Consider the following 18721-nt stretch of genomic DNA (forward strand, 5'->3'; position numbering starts at 1 on the left):
TATATTGAAAAGAAACTATTTAACAAACCTCAAGTTCTCAACCTCAAGTCTCAAACCCTTCTTCCAAACATCCGAAACCTTGCTGGTCCAACAAGGATTATGAAGCAAAGTTTTGAAGTTATTAAGAAAACCACTAGAAAACAAGTTTCGGACATCATGGAGTGATCATGGAGTGATTCTGAGATGCCGTTCGTTGGTTGTCTTTACTGGACACCAATCCCCCGGGGGTCAGGAGCGTAATCTTCAGCGTCGAAACTTATCACAAGAAGCGGAACCCCATGTAGGGTGAACGTGGGCCCTACATGGGGCGTCCCTACCGAATCCAGGATCTAATGGAAGTCGTGCAAGTGCCGGCGGGCGCTATGATTGTGAGCAATTGTGTGAGGGGCAAGAAATTCGAACGCGCCACTGATGGCGGCAGGCGGAAGAACGGCAGCAGCAGCCGGCTGAAGTCTTAATTAAAGGGTTCCGACCGAAGTCGTACCGGAGCGGCGCGTCAGGGGTTGCCCGAGAATTATTATAGTTTTGTCGGAATATTGTTCTTTGTAATTATGCTGGGCACTGGCGGACGGCCGCAGCCGCCAGGCATCGTTCGTGAAGCCATGCGGAGGACTCCGCGAAGGGTCCGCCTTGGCCGTCGCAAGACCGTGTGGGATTGTTGTGTCTATCGGACGAAGACAAGATACCGCCGGACCGCCGATTGCACGCTGGCGAACAGGGCGCGCCATGGAAGCGATGCAGAAAATTTGCGCCGTCGCCACCGCCGGCTACGCATTGCTGTAGGCTGCAATCCCACCCGCCTCCTGTGGCGGGCCAGATGTTGGAGACCGGAGGACCGCACACAACCAACCGGAACTACGATCGGCTTCCCGCTCGTACGTTCGGTCCCGCGATTTGAGCTACATCTCGGGTTTAGCGTGCCTTTTCGCTGCTTATCTGTCTCGCTCTCTCTCTTTCTTCTCTTTCTCTCTCACCCTTTCGGTCACGGCATTTTCATTGCATCTTTTTGCCATCACGCGTCACACGTAAGTCCGGCCAGTCGGTCGGCCGGTCGGTCTGCGGCCAGATTGAGGCGTATGAACGGCGTACATAATGGAGCTTTGAAGTTTGCTGCACGTGATGGGCTATTTGTCGTCCAAAGGCTGCCGTCCCCATCTCCGGACTTCTCCACTCGACAGCTACACAGGAACCCGCAGCCGCAGTGGCTATCGAGCCCGGAGCACGCCAGTCATTAAATGCAACGCGATGCGGGCTCAGCCTCGTGGTTTTGGGGAAATCATTTACGAAGCCATTACAGCGTTACCATTAGTACCTCTTTATGCCTACTTATTGAAGGGAACGACTTTATACCCCGTTTTGAATAAATTAATGCTGTGAGTCGCGGTAGGATCTCCGGGCTGGTTGCCCCATTTTCATTCGGACAATCAGCAGCAGCTCAACATGCACTCACGCGACCAATAAGTATATTACGCTAAATGCTATTAAATTACCCCTGGCCCTGGAGTCCTTGTCGGGACTGAGCGCGAATTTTACCGGCGGCTGGACCCGGAACCGGGACGCGGTTTCTCCTTTGACTCGGAACCATATCACAGCCCCCCCGAACGCCGCGACGTGCCCGGCGGTTGTGTTTCACGCTCGGTTGACCAGGCTCTTCAAGTTGGCGTGCTGGCGGCAGTGTTCCTTTGATGTGTTCCGGCCACCCTCCGGCCCGGTTTGCAGTTCGCACGCAGCTCACGCTTCATCGCACGGCGAGCTGGTTCGCTGCGGCCGATGCGGGTTTTTAGTAATTTCGGTCCGGCTCCCCTGAAGAACAGCGCCGGGGGCCTACCGATGCCGAACATTAGACGCGAGGCAACGCTTGGCCGGCACCGGCAGTGTCCTTCGGTTCCACAACAATTCTCTCGCCGTGATTTATGGAGTTTTGGTATTTGACAAATACCCAGTTGGACAGAAGGGTGAACGAAAGGCCCTAAACCTACAGCTTCGGGATGTTGATCTTTTACCTCTGGAAGATCATCGGTTTACTCAAAGACTCCACAGACCGTATTATAACCAAATTAGGCCAAAAATGGGACCAAAAGTTTGTTCTACTTACTATTTACAATTCTTTTGCAAGCTGAGCTGCTACAAGCTTCTCTGCAGAGCCGCGCCTTGTGGTTCCAAGTAGAGTACCTCCTCAAAACATTCAAACAACAATTTTTGAATATCTGAAGAACGATGACAAATCAGCATCAACAAACGCGTTATCCGATCTCACGGGACGAGATCGTACAGAAGCTTTCATTCATTACATGCAGGTCCCCTAGGGTTTTATCTTACGTTCGATTGGCCATCGAGCATGCCTTTATCGGGGAATGCGATGCATCATGGGGCATCCGTCTACAACAGGTCGTGACGTGAATCAGCAGCCACTCTGCCGAATGACGGAGCACACAGCAGCTACCCTAGGCCGGACACTCACACGACGACGGTGCGACAAATGCGGGAACGTGGGTAAACACTGGGGTCTTGCCACTTGGGCCATCTGTGTCGCAGGTAGGCAGAGGCAGAAGAAAGCGTTTGTTATCAGCCTCGCTGCGTGTGTGTTCTGAGTCAAGCACCGTTGTTGTTATCACCCTATCTTATCAACAGGTACCGAGCACCTACCCACGAGCCACATGGAACACGAGCCACCGACGTTCAGTTTGTGCTTGTTGGTGACATTCGGCAGTGGCCCTTTGAGTAGACGGTGACATACGAGTCGAAATGTGAATCGTTGGGCTGCGAAGTGTGCCTTGGAATCCCTCGAGTAGCGATTTGCGATCGGTTAAGATCGTCTCTCCATATCTCTCTTTCCGAATCGAATAGTTCTTGTGTTTAGTGAGTGAACTTAGTTTAAAGTCAACTGCAAGCATGTGGCGTGGTGTTGCGTTCCTATTGGCCACCTCATTGGTCCTTTGCACGGCCGGCCGTCTGGTGCCGGCCCCGCAGGGTGAGGTTTGCCCGAAACGCTGTAGCTGTGATATGGTGGAGGATCTAAAGCGAGCAGACTGCAGGTATTCCGGGCGTTTTAGGCGAAATCCGCGAACCAATTTCCGTGCACTGTGGGCCGTTTGGTTGCTTACTTATCTTTCTTTTCCATCCCCCTTGGGGAACTGATAGCAACGAGCGTCTTATCAGCACGCACACCGATGTCCCGGCCGGTGTTGAAATTCTCGATCTCAGCATTAATTTGATATCATCGATTGAGGACGATAGCCTCGCGGTAAGCACCGGGGCGGCCGGGGCGTGAGGCAACCACCACACCCGTGACTAATTCTTCGTGATTCGCATTCTAGCACTACGGTAATCTCGTGAAACTGTTTCTGTCGGAGAACTCGATCGAAACCATTGCACTGGACGCGTTTTCCGGGTTGCCCAGCCTTGCGACGCTCGACCTCTCGCACAATCGGCTGGAGCGCCTGGACGAGCACCTGTTCGAGCGCAACACTGAATTGTCGGAACTGAATCTGTCGCACAACAACTTCATGATGCTGTCCGACCAGCCATTCCTGAGGAGCCCCTCGCTTGCGGTAAGAGTGTACGAGCTGCCGTATCCTCGCTTCGCGCCATAAATCGAACCTGACTCATTACAGATCCTGCACCTCTCCGAGTGCCACATTCCCCACGTCTTCGACGCCATGTTCACGCACCTGCCGAACCTGCAATCCTTGGACCTGTCACGGAACGTGATGAACGGAATTTCAATTGCGCCGTTTACGCATCTTCGCAAACTGAGCTCGATCGATTTAAACGACAATCGGTGGGACTGCGGTTCGCAGTCGGTCCGCAGTACGGTCCGATGGATGAAAAAGCGGATAGCCAGGGTCCAGGTGGAAAGCTGCCGTAAGTGGTTAGAGGTTGCCTACCTGTGAAACGGGACTTTAAGGAGCTTCTTCCTGTTTCCCCCTTAGTGCTGACCGAGCGCAACGTTTCCGGCAGTAAGTTCGAGCGGATGATGGAAGATCCTTCGCTTGGCGATCACCATCGTGAGGAGGTGGACATCGAGGAAGTCTGGGGTAACGGAACCCGCGCGAAGACAGCGAACGACGGAAGCCTTCCCTGGCCAGCATTCATGAACATCACCTGCTCCTACAGCAACCACGGTCCATCGAAAGAGCCATGCAACCGATTGGTTGAATGCCAACAGAGCTACAGCGACCTGTTTAACTCCTACCGGGAGCTTGCGTCGCGGCATCAGCGCACCCTTGGTGGCCGTTACTCGCGGCTGGAATTGTTTCTCAGCGGCGGTATCGTGGGCATGCTTATCGGTGGTTTCGGCACGTACATAATCTACTGGGCGATCCGCAGTTGCCGCAAGCGCCACGCCAGGCGCCAGGAGCACACCGTTACCGACGAGCAGAAACAGTTCCACCAGGAGCTTCGGCGTGAGTTCCAGGCCCGCAATCGCTTTGCACGTAATTTGCTTTCCCAACCAAGGCCTCCGGCGTGCGTCCCTCCGGATCAGCCTAGTAACTGTGGTGCTTTCTCCCCTTCCTTCGCTTGCAGATAGTCGACTGACGGAATCACCGGCCGCCCGGTCGCGAGGGCCGCACAGATCGGCGACGGTGCGCGATGAGGAAATATACCAGAACCACGAGCACACGCGCCAGTTCCTGGTGAACCTGTTCTCCAAACGACAGCCCCGCTACGTACGAAATAATTCGCAGATTGCGAACATCAACAACAGACACATGCCACCCCGAGCTCCGATTGGAGGCCTAGCCCCCCACGAACCCCGCGAACCGTGCCCGGGCCAGGGCCTTACCGATGACGACGTGACCTGGTACGAATGCGTCAACGCCGAGAACTACGAACGAGAACGAACGCTGGTCGAGGGGACCAGCGAAGAACTGCTACTGCAACCAACGTGGGTAAGCATCATTAGACCGACGGTGGCCGGTTCCGGTGGCACACTGCCCCGGAATTACCGGCCACATGACATACAGACGGTGCCAGCGGGCGAAAGCCCACCGCCGCCGTACGCCGAATTTGCACTGAACATAGAACCAAACACCGAGCGCACCAGTATGCCCTAGCTCGGCGACGTTTGAAAGGATATTTCTTAGCATTTTATGTAATATTTATAAGCGAACAATTGTATAACCGGAAAGTGATAAATAACATAAGCAAATGTAACAACTTACTGATTTACTTATCCGGCTACAACCGACGAGCGGTCTTGGCCTGCATTATAGAATCCTTGCACCGCCCGCGGTCGAGCGCCTTCTGTCATCTGTCCTCTATCCATGAAAAGACAACATGTTGCGGATTCAAATGTCCATCGCAACCGTCGTTTGGAAAGAAAGAAACCGAAAATTCGAAAAATGTCTCGCTGTCTCTCTCGCTCGATGCTTTCATGCCAGATAAATCGGTGTTGCTCGCAATATTTACGAGCGCCCTCTGGCGATGAATCGTGAGCGCTTGGGTGGCTCAAACTGTCAAACTCATTTTGTCAAACACAATCGGCATTCGTGTTTGTTTACACAGGTATGCGTTGTTGGCCCCGATCGCGCTGTTATCGCGTTTCTGCGCCTTGATGGTGCGTATTTTTCTGCATTCGGATCAATCCAGCTAGAGTGATACTGTGCGGACACCAGTGGCGCACGAGGCACGATGCCAGACATCAAAATCACACCGCTCGGCGCAGGCCAGGATGTGGGCCGGAGCTGCATTCTGCTGTCGATGGGTGGCAAAAACATTATGCTCGATTGCGGCATGCACATGGGGTACAACGACGAGCGGCGCTTTCCCGACTTCAGCTTCATCATACCGGAGGGTCCGATAACGAACCACATCGACTGCGTGATCATCTCGCACTTCCACCTCGATCACTGCGGCGCACTACCGTATATGACGGAGATGGTGGGCTACACGGGCCCGATTTATATGACGCACCCGACGAAAGCCATCGCCCCGATCCTGCTGGAGGACATGCGGAAAGTGGCGGTCGAGCGAAAGGGTGAAAGTAACTTCTTCACGACGCAGATGATCAAAGACTGTATGAAGAAGGTGATCGCGGTGACGCTACACCAGAGCGTGATGGTCGACAGCGAGCTGGAGATTAAGGCGTACTACGCGGGCCATGTCCTGGGGGCGGCCATGTTTTGGATACGGGTCGGATCGCAGTCGGTCGTGTACACCGGCGATTATAATATGACGCCCGACCGGCACCTGGGCGCGGCATGGATCGACAAGTGCAAACCGGATCTACTGATCACCGAGAGTACGTACGCAACGACGATACGCGACTCGAAGCGGTGCCGCGAGCGAGACTTCCTCAAGAAGGTGCACGAATGCGTGGCGAAGGGTGGCAAAGTACTCATCCCCGTGTTTGCCCTCGGCCGTGCTCAGGAACTGTGCATACTGCTGGAAACCTACTGGGAGCGAATGAACCTCAAGTATCCGGTTTACTTTGCTGTCGGATTGACGGAGAAGGCGAACAACTACTACAAAATGTTCATCACCTGGACGAACCAGAAAATCCGCAAAACGTTCGTCCAGCGCAACATGTTCGACTTCAAGCACATCAAACCATTCGACAAAGGCTACATCGACAACCCGGGTGCCATGGTAGTGTTCGCGACGCCGGGGATGCTGCACGCCGGTCTGTCGCTGCAGATATTTAAGAAATGGGCCCCGAATGAGAACAACATGGTTATCATGCCGGGCTACTGCGTGCAGGGAACGGTGGGCCACAAGATTCTTGGCGGCGCGAAGAAGGTGGAGTTCGAGAACCGACAGGTGGTGGACGTGAAAATGTCGGTCGAGTACATGAGCTTCAGTGCGCACGCAGATGCCAAAGGAATCATGCAATTGATACAGTTCTGCGAGCCGCGCAACGTGATGCTCGTGCACGGCGAGGCGGTGAAGATGGAGTTTCTGAAGGAGAAAATTCGGGAGGAGTTCCGCATCGAGTGTTACACGCCGGCCAACGGGGAAACGTGCACGATCAGCACGCCGATTAAAATCCCGGTCGAGACGTCTCTGTCGATCCTGAAGGACGAGGTTAAGAAGTACAACGCGCAGCCACCCGATCCGAAACGGCGCCGCATCATCCACGGCATCCTGGTGATGAAGGACAACAAGATCTCGCTGATGAGCATCGACGAGATCTTTAACGAAGCGGGCATCGATCGGCACGTAATCCGGTACGGGTGTTTGTCGAGAGACGGTGGTCCGACAGTTGGGAAACGGTACTAAATGCTTCTTTTGTAGGTTCATTTCGAAAATCAAACTGGACGATCCCGGACCACCGATGCGTACCATAGAGAAGCTGTACAACATGCTGAACGAGCGGCTATCCGGAGCGTGGACGGTGACAATGAATGAGAACAATTCGATTAACGTCGAGTCGGTGAACATTAAAATTGAAGCAGACGAGACTGCGCTACAGGGCAGCAGCAGCAGCGGCGGCGGCGCCGCTGCTGGACACAAGATTTGCAATGTTTCATGGGTCAACCAGGATGAGGATTTGGGGAGCTACATTCTGGGGCTGTTGCAGAGCTTATGAAAAAGCGTCTTAGTTCCAAAAGCCTTTCGAGGACAGGAATGGGGTTAATATTTTTCAGTGGCGAACAAATTCGCCCTATGAAAAAGCTAAGTGTTATTGGAAAGCGCAAAATAAACTGTGTAATCCTGAAAATAAAACCGATAGACGGATTTGCACGATCCGTAGCGTTTGCACTGTGGTTCGACTACGCATTTCGAGAAACGCGCTCCGACTCCGAAACTCTGACGGGTATTACTTGCCCGTTGCGTAACGGCCAATTTAAAAGTTTGAAGGTTGCCGGACGTGAGTGCTCGAAAAGGGAATTTCATTGAGCAAGCGACCGTAAGAAAGAGACAGAGCTAAGTTGCACATTTCGCGCGTGCTTGCCGGCGAAGAAAGAAAGAAGCGTAGGCTAAACGGTTTTGGTAGCGTGAAATGCTGTAGCTCAGTTGATTCGGCTCACAACTGTGCACGGTGCGGGATTTTGCAATTGTTTGCCCCGTTCCAGCGTACAGAAGGCCGTTTTTGTGCTCCGTCGTTCTATTGTGTACTGCTGTGTAGGCGACAGAGAGAGAGTGAGACAAATAGCCATCGCACGCGTGCGAGATTGAGAGCCCGGGTGGACTTGCGAAAAAGGAGAACTTCCGATTGCGAACCACTCGCAAGAAAACGCCGTCGCGATCAGAAGGGTCTCTTTCGTGTGAACGGCATCGGAACAGAATCGCGAGTTGGAAAAGTGTAAAAAAGGTGGATTTGTGGCGTTCCTAGAAAGTGCAGCTAACCCCAAAAACAGCAGCAATCCGACCGTTGTCCATATCCCCGTGTGAACGAAGTCAGAAACTGCTCCCATTTGCCAGCAGCAGCACCACCACGATTGATTTCTCCTCCGTGCCCCGTGGGTCGTCGTTTTTTTTGTTACTCTCCCTCTTTCCCTCCTCGTCTCATATCAAATCGCTAACCTTTTGGGCCTTCGAGTGACGGAATTCGTTCACAGTGCGTGCTCGTAGTGCTAAAAGTCGAAGGAAGGGAAACCTTTCACGAAGCTAGACGAAAACTCAGCAGGCTTGGTGAAGAGAAAAGTCCTGCACCCAACGCAATTCGACGGCGACCAACACAGCTTCACAGATCGTTCCATGATGCATATTGTGCAGATTCTTGAAAAAACCGTCTCGCCAGGTAAGTTGGACTGTCTCCGTGCACTCTTTTCATCTTTTCGCCGTGCCCACCCGATTGACAATGCGCGCGGTGATGGCGTGCTTGGAAAAGAATGGTGGCCGAATGTTGTGCACGCAGGAAAAAGCCAGCAGATTGTTCTGGAAATTGGCGCTTGGCGCGCGTCACCCATCGATATCCTGTCGGGCCGTGGTGTGGAGCGTAGGTTTTTTCGCAATACCCAACACTCCCCGGTGTGAACAGAAAGGATCCGGAAGGTGTGTGGTGTTGGGTGAACATAGTTACCTTGAAATTACGTCTCGCCCTGCCCAGACCCTGCCGCTGCAACGACGGCGGCTGTTCGTCATCGCCGCTTCGTTACCAGCGGTCGCTGTGCGTGTGTAGGCGCGCGTGTGTGCGAGCGCGCGCGCACCAGATAGCACCACTCGTGTGAGTGTATGTGAGTTTTGCTCTGTGCGTTGCTGAGAGCGTGTGTTGTGTGCGTTGCGAGGAGCTGTTGGTGGCTGAGCACCACCAGCGCCGACGAGAGAGGAGCCAGCAACGCAACATAACCTGTAAAATGGTTTTAACAAACTTTCGTCAGTAAATGGCGTTCGCTGCGGGACCGCTGCTGGCCACGAAGGCCTGGCGTTAGGTAACCGCCCCCCAAGGGGGCAGTGCCGTGGCATGGCCATTGCAACGGTTAATCACATTTTTAAACTGAAAATTGTTGCGGTTTTTTGCCACCAACACTGACGTTGTTGCAACTGCAACATTTGGCTTCGGTTTGACATAATTTGCATTTATGGCGATACCTAATATGCTCCGCGATGTCGTTTTTCTTCCCAAACACATTAATTTAGATCAAGATGAATTGCTTGCGGCGAAAAACTTCCTCGAACAGGCAGCCGCCACCAACCTGCCAGACTTCCTGCGGGCGCTTTCCGATGTGCTCTTCTATCCGGGCAACTCGACGGTCGCCCGTATGGCGGCCGGTTTGCAGCTAAAGAATCACCTGACGAGCAAGGACGAAGCGAACAAACAGCAGTACCAGGAACGATGGCGATCCTTTCCGGAGGAAGTGAAGGAGTACATCCGGAAAAATGTAAGCAACGGAACGGGAGTGGAAAAGCATGTGGCGACGATACTTAACTATCCTCTTCGTCCTCCTCCTCCTCCTTGCAGATCCTTGGCACACTCGGTACGGAAGAATCGCGACCCTCGTCCGCCGCCCAGTGTGTGGCGTACGTTGCAGTGGCCGATCTGCCAGCGCGTCAGTGGCCCGATTTGATGCAGAAACTGGTCGACAATGTGGTGAACGAAAAGTCGACCGAAGCATTGCGCGAGTCAACGCTCGAGGCAATCGGGTACATATGTCAGGACATTAAGTCGGAAATTCTGAAACACCAGTCGAACCAGATCCTGACCGCCATCATACACGGTATGCGCAAATCGGAACCCTCGAACCACGTCCGGTTGGCCGCCACAAACGCCCTGCACAATTCGCTCGAGTTCACGAAGGCCAACTTTGAGGAGACGGCCGAGCGGAACTACATCATGGAGGTGGTGTGCGAGGCGACCCAGTCCACCGACACGCAGATCTGTGTTGCGGCGCTGCAGTGTTTGGTGCGCATTTTGACACTCTACTACCAGCACATGGAAGCGTACATGGCGCAGGCCCTGTTTCCGATTACGCTCGAAGCGATGAAATCGGATAACGAACAGATCGCCCTGCAGGGTATCGAGTTTTGGTCGAACGTCAGCGACGAAGAGATCGATCTCGCGATCGAAGCCCAGGAAGTGGCGGAAACGGGGCGCCTGCCGAACAGGGTGTCGAAGTATTACGCCCGCGGTGCGCTGCAATACCTTGTGCCGGTGCTGATGGAGAAATTGACGCACCAGGAAGAGTTCGACGATGAGGACGACTGGAATCCCGCCAAATCTGCCGGCGTTTGCTTGATGCTGCTGGCGACGTGCTGTGGGGAGGAGATTGTGGCGCACGTGCTCCCGTTTGTGAATGCAAATATCAAGTCGACGAACTGGCGGTTCCGCGATGCGGCCGTCATGGTGTTCGGGTCGATACTGAGCGCGCTCGAGACGGACCGGTTGAAGCCGATGCTCGAAACGGCGATGCCGACGCTGATTGAGCTGATGTACGACGACAGTGTGATCGTGCGCGACACGTGCGCGTGGACGTTCGGGCGCATTTGCGAGGTAATTCCGGAGGTCGCCATCAAGGAACAGTATCTTGAGCCGCTGCTCAAAGCCCTGCTGAACGGTCTGAAGTCGGAGCCGCGCGTTGCCACGAACGTGTGCTGGGCGTTTTCGGGCCTGTCGGAGGCGGCCTACGATGCGGTCAACATCGACGATGACCCACCGCAGACGTACTGCCTGTCGAAGTACTTTGACTTCATCATCACCAGCCTGCTCGAAGCGACGGATCGGCGCGATGGGTCGCAGGCTAACCTTCGCTCGTCGGCGTACGAGGCGCTGATGGAGATGGTGAAGAACTCGCCGCTCGATTGCTACGTGTCGGTGCAGCGCACCACGATGGTCATTCTCGAACGCATCAACCAGGTGCTGCAGATGGAGTCGCACATTGCATCGCACAGCGATCGGCATCAGTTCAACGACCTGCAATCGCTGCTCTGTGCCTCGCTGCAATCCGTGCTGCGAAAGGTGGAGGCCAAGGATGCGCCCCAGATTTCGGACGCGATCATGATGGCGCTGCTGACGATGTTTAGCTCCAGCTCGGGCAAAGTGTGTGGGGTTCAGGAGGATGCGCTGATGGCGGTCGCCACGTTGGTCGATCTGCTGGGCGAAGAGTTCATCAAGTACATGGACGCGTTCAAGGAGTACCTGTACATGGGACTGAAGAGCCACCAGGAGTATCAAGTGTGCTGCACGGCCGTCGGTTTGGCCGGAGACATTTGCCGCGGTCTGAAGAGCAAGATTTTGCCGTACTGCGACGAAATCATGACGCTGCTGCTGCAGAACCTTAGCAACCCTAACTTGCACCGTAGCGTGAAGCCACAAATACTGACCGTCTTCGGCGACATGGCACTGGGGATCGGGCCGGACTTCAAGAAGTATCTGAACGTGGTGCTGCCGATGCTGGCCGCTGCGACCCAGGTGCAGATCGATCAGCACGACTACGACATGATCGACTATCTGAACGAGCTCCGTGAAAGTGTGCTCGAGGCCTACACCGGTATCGTTCAGGGTCTGAAGGGGCCGGAGAAAACACCACTCGAGGATGTGAACTCCCTGCTGCCGCAGGTGCCGTTCATCATCAACTACATCGCCTCGATCGCCAAAGATTCGGAGCTATCCGATGGAAACATTGCGATCGCCGCCGGCTTGATCGGTGACATGTGCAGCGCGTTCGGCCACATGATGCTACAGTTTGTCGAGGATCCGAGCATAATGGAGCTGCTGAATGATGGCAAAACTTCGCGCACCTCACGTACCAAAACGCTTGCTACGTGGGCACTGAAGGAGATCAAGCGGTTGAAGCATTTGCCGGTCAACACGAGTTGGTAAGTTGTGCACTGTTGGCCAAGGCTTGCCACACGACCCACGATTGTCGAGGGCAAGAAAAGCATGAACATTACAAAGTCGTCCCTTTCGAGTGCAGTGGCACTGAGCGCTCCGGATGTGAAGGCTTCATCTCCGATGTTCGAAGAAGGAAGAAGAAGCCAATGTAATGCTTCTTCTTCTTTTTTGGCGCTACAACCGCTGATCAGTCTTGGCCTGGCACCAGAGACAATGCTAATCTCTGATGCTCTTCTGTAACATTTAATTTTTACGGACGGGATTGTTAGCCCCGCGCCAACCCCCCTGTCACGCCGGTATCGGGAATCGAAACCATGGCCGGTTGAGTTACAACCGATCCCGAGATTCGAAACCCAGGCCAGCTGCGTGACAGCGAAGAGCACTACCGACTGCTCTATCAGCGGGGGTGAAATGCCAATGCCAATGTAATGCTATCATTCTTTATGTTTCGTTCTCTATCACGTACAATTACCATTGTTTTGTCCACACCTATGAATGACGTGTACCCCTTTTATCGCTTTTTAATTTACCCTGTGCTTCTCCTTAGGTAATGAATGCAATGATGAGCCGGAATTGTGATGAAATCTTTGTAACTGTACGCAATAGTGCGTGCCCAGAATGTGCTGAAGAAGAAGACCGATTGGGCAGAATTCAATCGATCGAACCGAGCAGAGCTCAAAAGGAGGTGGGGACGATAGCCATTCTCTAATTTATAGAGTTTGTCGTGAACGCAGATTGAAGTTTTTTACATTGCCACAAATTTGTTTGCAATCGCCAAACGGTTGGATAACACGATATCCACAAGCATTGGTTTTTTTTTTCATTTACTCAATTTAACCGCCAAGCTTCGAACCCTGTTTGCCATGGGCGACTATCCACCGTGATTCCTAACTCAAGGTGAGCGCTTTGGCAGTGGACGGCATATGCTTTTTCGATTCTGCATCAATAATAAACCCGATCCTGTTACTCTGTGGTGTGTGTTTGTGTATTAACCGATGATTAAAAAAATTCTATAAGATATTTTTGTGTGTCAGTTCTCTGTGCCGCTTTTACTCCTTTATGTTGCTGTACGTTTTGTTTCGGAATTGTGATGGCCTATTTACATCCTGAGCCCCCCTTGCTTTTGAGACTAAAGGTGGTGATGTGTCGGACATACATTAGGCTCACTTCATCGTCATCCGTTTGCACCATCTGCCTCGAGTTTGAGTGGGGTTTTCATTGCATCCGCCAGCATATTACCCAAATTAATCGAGGCTACATTAATTCTGTTTCCTATATCTTGTAAACTCCCCGTAAAAGAGGGAAAGGTACGTCCCTACCCGATTGGGAGTGGGTAAGGGAACAACAGAATGCCGAAATTAAAATACACGCGTCACACCAGACTCTGACCGCCGCGCGGATCCTGTAATTTTCGTGCTTTGACTGCCTCGATCGTTGCTCGTGTAGCCGCCCAACCCATCCGTAAATTGATTCTCGTCGCTCATTGCAGATTTGACCCAGCATCAACGGTAACACGATCAACTACGCCAACAACAGCAGCGGCACACCGACCACCACCGTACCAGCCACCTAATTCTACACCCGTCATCCTGCAGCGCACTGTCGCAACTCATCCTAACAGCAACGAAGCCACCAATTATCATGATCACTACTTTCATCGAGGGGCGATCTTATCATCGCCCTCTGCCGCCGTCATTCTTCGTGGCGATGTGGTCGAAAAGAAGTTTCCTTTCGTGCTGCACGGTGACCATCTTCGCAGAGCACCACCACCACCACCTCCCCGGCCTGCTTAAAGAGACCACAAATCACCGTCAGCAATATCTGCATCAGAGCGGTCCTACTTGACATAATCCCAATGCCCCCACTGCGCCGGCGGGAAACACGGAAGTTAAATTGTTACAATGCACGTTTATTTATGAATTCTGCTGGACAGTACTCAACATGCAACAAACGCCGGGACAAGAGAGAAACCCATAGTTGCTATAGTTTTCGCACCAAATGATCATCGTCGAACAACGATCACACCCCGCCATCCGTGTTGGAGAAACTGCAGTCATCGTCGCGCCCATTTCGCCCTTTTCCAGTCGAACGATCTCTTCCAGTTTCAAGTAAGTTTCAATTTGACGTAAGTTTGGGATGTGTGGGAGAGTTGTACCGAAACAAAGTGCTCGTCCCAGTCGGTGCCGAATGAGGCTCACAGCAAACCAATTTCAACGTTTACCCATGCCATGGTGCCGTGTCCTGTTTTCCCTCCGTAAGTTTTTTTTTGAAAATACAATCACATGTCTTGTGACGGAGGAGAGTGACTCGCTCACCCCGTCGTGATACTGCTTCCGGTTCTCTCGGTTAATACCGTACCGATGTTTTTTTTTAAATGATCTACACTTTAATAATAAATCATGGAGATGGAAATTTCAGTGGCGGGTTCAGTTGCTGGCTTTTAGCAACTGCACCCAGGCCCATCGCATACGATGTAAATTTTGTGCTGCGTAAAATGGTGAAAGTGAGTAGCACATCGAATTTCCTTGTTTTTTTTTTGTCAGGACCCAAATATTGAATGAAGCGCTTGTAAAAAGAGAATCCGTGACTAGTCTCCCCGAAACCTTTCGCTAGTAGCACCCCTTTTCCATTGAAATGATGGTTTCAAAAAAATGATTATCACTAAAGTGATTGTTTAAATTTTAGTTTTGATCGATTCACAAATTGAAGGCACGGCTGGGCTGGGCGTATCACAAATAAAGACTCGCACTCGACCAACATTACATAGGTAGGGAAACGGAGGAAATGGAACAGTTATTCTTTTCTTTAGAGTAGCATATCTGATAAGCACACTTCCCCCCGGAGAGCGATCCAATGCTTTTGGCAATTTTTTTTAACGAAAATAAACGGAATGTTATGGAAGAGCGTTGGATGGTTTGTGGGCAGATAGAGGTGTGCGTGAGAGCGTGCGGCATGTAAGATCCTGGCGTGAATGAATGTGGATGATGGATGCGATATTGTGGAACACGAGATGACGTGTGCCATAGAGAAAATGAGGGATGAAAACAGATTGTTGTAGCGCAGGATTGTCGTTGTTTGAATATAGAATAATAAACAGAGAATAAACAACACAGCGTTGCCGTTACAGCAGTGTGAGAGGATATCATCCTGCACCTTGTTGGATGTCGGTTAGATCTAATTATCCTTTTTTTCAATTTTTTTTATCAAATCTAAATATACAGATTAGGTGGCACTCCTAGTGTGTGTGGGAGTGAGAAAGTAGATAATTTTTTGATGCACTCGCTCTTTTCGTAACACTTTGATCATTGAAAGCCCCTTACTTTGTCCGCGGTGGTCCCACGACGCGGTAGTCTTATGGTTTTAGATAGTGTTGAATTGGGTAGGACTTCTTAGGCCGAAGGACAAGCGCCGAGGAATAACTGAAATTTAATTTAAAGCACAATGCAACCGAAGAAAATATGAACCCCATTTTTTCTCAACCGATCGATGATCAGTCGCGGTGAGGAAAGGCTCGGTCCATATTGACATTACACTGATACTTATTTTCGACTCACTCTAGCCAGCCCTACTTGCGGGGAAAAGAAAAGTGTTTACGTTTTTCCCGCCCAAGCTCCAAAATAATATAAAATTCTCATTTAAGAATCACATTGCTAGCAGCACACAAAGCAGTAAAAGAGTACGACACCAGAAGATAAATAGAAAAGAAGCAAACACAAAAAGCCCAAACGGCAAGAAGAGTGCGCAACTGCGTACAACTAGCGGAAACAAAACGAAGAAAGAAGCATGAAAATAGCATAGCACTTAAAACAATAATCTCTAGTGTAGTGTGTAGCTCAAGATTCCAAAATGAAACAGAAAATTAACAAAAAAAGGAGAAGTCATGCAATTAGTAGGTAGTCTTGTAGTAGTATGTTGTGCAGGATATGAAGAGATTGTACGTGCAAACAGAAAAACGAGCACAAGGAAAGGGGAACGAATGAAAAAAATAACGCGGACAGAGTGAGAAGAGATTAAAAAGATAAGAGCATGTGTGTGTGTATGGGTGTGAGCATTAATATGCGTGATGAATTCCATTGCTTCTCTTCTGGGTCAGTAGCGCGACCAACGAGTGACTGATGTGTGTGTCCTGCGTAAATCGGTATGTTTGGTTGCGGACAACGAACGTGCGATCTCCAGTAAGGGTGTGAATGGAGGAATGCAAACGATGCAGTTACTAATGATGATGATGATGATCGTATGATCGAGCTTTAAAATTAGTGTACAATGCGTGAGTCGTCGAATGAAGACGAAATGATGATGAGGGTGGTATGGTTTTCGATTATTTGTTTGTTTTCAACCATGTTGTATGTGGCGATGAGCGTTCCAACAAGAGGATAACCGAAGGATGAGGATGAGTGTGTGATATTAGTATGTGTAAGAGAATCGTATGCATGCTTTTTTGTGCGCGCGTGCATCGTATATAAACTGTGTATGATCTGTGACCAATGTATGCGAGTGAAAGGAAAACCAATGTTTGGTAAATAAAAAAAATTCTGCACTAAATAATAAAATCGAAACGAATGTGGTTCACGATGCACGGTGATGGGAGAGAGAGAGCGAGTAAGTGAGAGTGCGTGTATATGGAAAATGGAGAACTGCATGAATGGCAGAGACTTTTTCACTACTTGCAAAACCCTTGGCATGCGTTTTGGCATGATAGAATTGAGATTTCAGTCCCATCGAAGGGTTCTTTGAAGAACTAAACTGCTCTTGCTTAATAAGTTATGGATCCCAAATCGACTATTCCGAATTTTTTTGCGGAATGTTGAAAAATTTCACCGGCAAACGATACTCTAGTTTGCTACGATGTAGATATGCAGTATTTAAAAACCAACAGAAGATTTAATCTCCTAATCCGATATCGTGGCATAGTAATCCGAAAGAAGAGACAAACTTAAGCTATATGGAATGATCTTACTCGGCTGCATAGCAGCGAATTGCATGGGAGCTATTGCTAAATTTTGCCCACACCAAATGTTTCTTCTACTTGTGGGACAGGGACTTGGGAAAACAGAGCGAAACCCCACTCTGGTACGATCCACTTTTGTTGGGACTTTTTAATCAATGTACAAGTTCCTAATGCCATATACCGAGCACCGGGCGGGGCGTATAGCGAAAATGTGGAGTCTAAAAGCCAACAACCTATTGGACCTATATTGTTTCTCGATCGATTGTGTATTGTCGATGTCTTGAATGTATTGCCGATAGAAGCGAGTGTTTGTCGATGTACGTTTTAGTGCGAATGACTGTGAACTTGCGACGAATTGGCGTCCGGCGATAAACCAGCCGGCAATGTGTGAATGAGAAATGCGAGTAGGAACGCTTGTGTGCGATTTCTTCCCTTTCCTCCGGTCGCCGACAGTTTTACGAATGCATTAGTGTGTATCTAGTTATTTAAGTGCGTAAAGTAAAATAAAACCATGAACCATTCCGACCATCGACATGCAAAGAGTGAATGGGGAACCGGCTGAACGAATGGGGTGGAACCGTTCGGTGTGTGCGCTGTGTAAGTGAAACACGGTACACTTTAAATGTATGAGACAGATCGAACATTATTCCGTTAGTGTGGTTTCGACCCGCGCAAGGTTCCGAAACCGCAAAGGATTGAATGAAGGTTTGCCCGCTGATTTTTAATGTGCGTGCGCGTGGTGGATGACTAGTGGAACACTCCGAAATATATCATTAGTATATAGGGCCGAGCCGAGAAATGTGAAACGATACAATAATAACGCAAGAACGAAAAATAATAAACAACCCCGAATGATGAACGGGAGAGGGTGCATAAAGTAATGGGAGAACAGAGGACAAACAAAGAGTTAGAAACATTACAAATGGACTAAGAAAGTATACACTTGCTTCCATTGTCGAAAGAGAACAAAAAAACACTAAGGAAAAAGAAACAAACGATAGGCTTATCATACAACACAACAAAAAACACAAATGTCGACTGAATATACTAGAGTACGAAACGAGAACAACACTTTTAGGCGATCGTATGCAACTGACTACATGTTAAGGTGCCGACTGTCCGCACGTACTGTTAACCCGGCTTTCCGCGATCAATTTGGGGAACCGTCGGGGAAGAAAGGCATGTTCGGCTTTATTATGTGTTTTTGTATAAACATCCAGTGCTTCTTGGACACTGCGGATGTACGTCAACACCAATCGTGCTGCTAAAACCTGCGATTGCTGGAAAGCAGAGGCGCCCCCCATGTATGCAATAATGTTGAAACATACCGACCCGGGCCATTTTATCAGCCGGGCACAACACTGTATTGTTAGCTATTTTAACTTTTTTTAATGTTGTTTTTAGATCAATTGTTTGATTCATTACTGTGATGTGTATAAAGACAAAAGGTAGCACGATGCGAGAGGGGGGAAGACAGGAGAAAAGCCAACAGTGGGGCTCGGGAATAGACGAAACATTCGGAGCGACTACGACATCGCGGTTACGAGTTTGACATT

General features: G+C 50.5%; 3 protein-coding genes across 3 annotated transcripts; all 3 read left to right on the forward strand.

Annotated features, from left to right (window-relative positions):
• Nucleotides 1-2721: 2721 nt before the first annotated feature.
• On the forward strand, nt 2722-5069 carry LOC128273419 (uncharacterized). The gene is made up of 6 exons (XM_053011375.1): nt 2722-3035; nt 3142-3244; nt 3318-3551; nt 3615-3864; nt 3933-4436; nt 4528-5069. The coding sequence occupies exons 1-6, from the start codon at nt 2893-2895 to the stop codon at nt 5055-5057; spliced, it is 1764 nt and encodes a 587-aa protein (XP_052867335.1). The 5' UTR covers nt 2722-2892; the 3' UTR covers nt 5058-5069.
• Nucleotides 5070-5547: 478 nt separating this feature from the next.
• On the forward strand, nt 5548-7641 carry LOC128272296 (integrator complex subunit 11). Its single transcript, XM_053010075.1, has 2 exons — nt 5548-7169; nt 7237-7641. Exons 1-2 carry the CDS (start codon nt 5635-5637, stop codon nt 7529-7531), a joined length of 1830 nt encoding a protein of 609 aa, XP_052866035.1. The 5' UTR covers nt 5548-5634; the 3' UTR covers nt 7532-7641.
• A 937-nt stretch (nt 7642-8578) lies between these two features.
• On the forward strand, nt 8579-13790 carry LOC128272971 (importin subunit beta). Its single transcript, XM_053010865.1, has 4 exons — nt 8579-8686; nt 9526-9767; nt 9848-12201; nt 13718-13790. The coding sequence occupies exons 1-4, from the start codon at nt 8644-8646 to the stop codon at nt 13788-13790; spliced, it is 2712 nt and encodes a 903-aa protein (XP_052866825.1). The 5' UTR covers nt 8579-8643.
• The last annotated feature ends 4931 nt before the right edge of the window (nt 13791-18721 follow it).

The sequence above is a fragment of the Anopheles cruzii genome, chromosome 3 (genome assembly GCF_943734635.1).
Source record: "Anopheles cruzii chromosome 3, idAnoCruzAS_RS32_06, whole genome shotgun sequence".
Taxonomy (NCBI): Eukaryota; Metazoa; Arthropoda; class Insecta; order Diptera; family Culicidae; genus Anopheles; species Anopheles cruzii.

What these genes read in the sequence shown, in the direction of transcription:
- LOC128272296 (XM_053010075.1), top strand. Translation starts at nt 5,635, where the DNA reads ATGCCAGACATCAAAATCACACCGCTCGGCGCAGGCCAGGATGTGGGC. An exon ending in ATCGATCGGCACGTAATCCG is followed by an intron (nt 7,170 to 7,236) that starts GTACGGGTGTTT and finishes CTTCTTTTGTAG; the next exon opens with GTTCATTTCGAAAATCAAAC.
- LOC128272971 (XM_053010865.1), top strand. Translation starts at nt 8,644, where the DNA reads ATGATGCATATTGTGCAGATTCTTGAAAAAACCGTCTCGCCAG. An exon ending in TGAAAAAACCGTCTCGCCAG is followed by an intron (nt 8,687 to 9,525) that starts GTAAGTTGGACT and finishes ACATTAATTTAG; the next exon opens with ATCAAGATGAATTGCTTGCG. An exon ending in AGGAGTACATCCGGAAAAAT is followed by an intron (nt 9,768 to 9,847) that starts GTAAGCAACGGA and finishes TCCTCCTTGCAG; the next exon opens with ATCCTTGGCACACTCGGTAC.
- LOC128273419 (XM_053011375.1), top strand. Translation starts at nt 2,893, where the DNA reads ATGTGGCGTGGTGTTGCGTTCCTATTGGCCACCTCATTGGTCCTTTGC. An exon ending in TGAGGAGCCCCTCGCTTGCG is followed by an intron (nt 3,552 to 3,614) that starts GTAAGAGTGTAC and finishes GACTCATTACAG; the next exon opens with ATCCTGCACCTCTCCGAGTG. An exon ending in GGTCCAGGTGGAAAGCTGCC is followed by an intron (nt 3,865 to 3,932) that starts GTAAGTGGTTAG and finishes TTTCCCCCTTAG; the next exon opens with TGCTGACCGAGCGCAACGTT.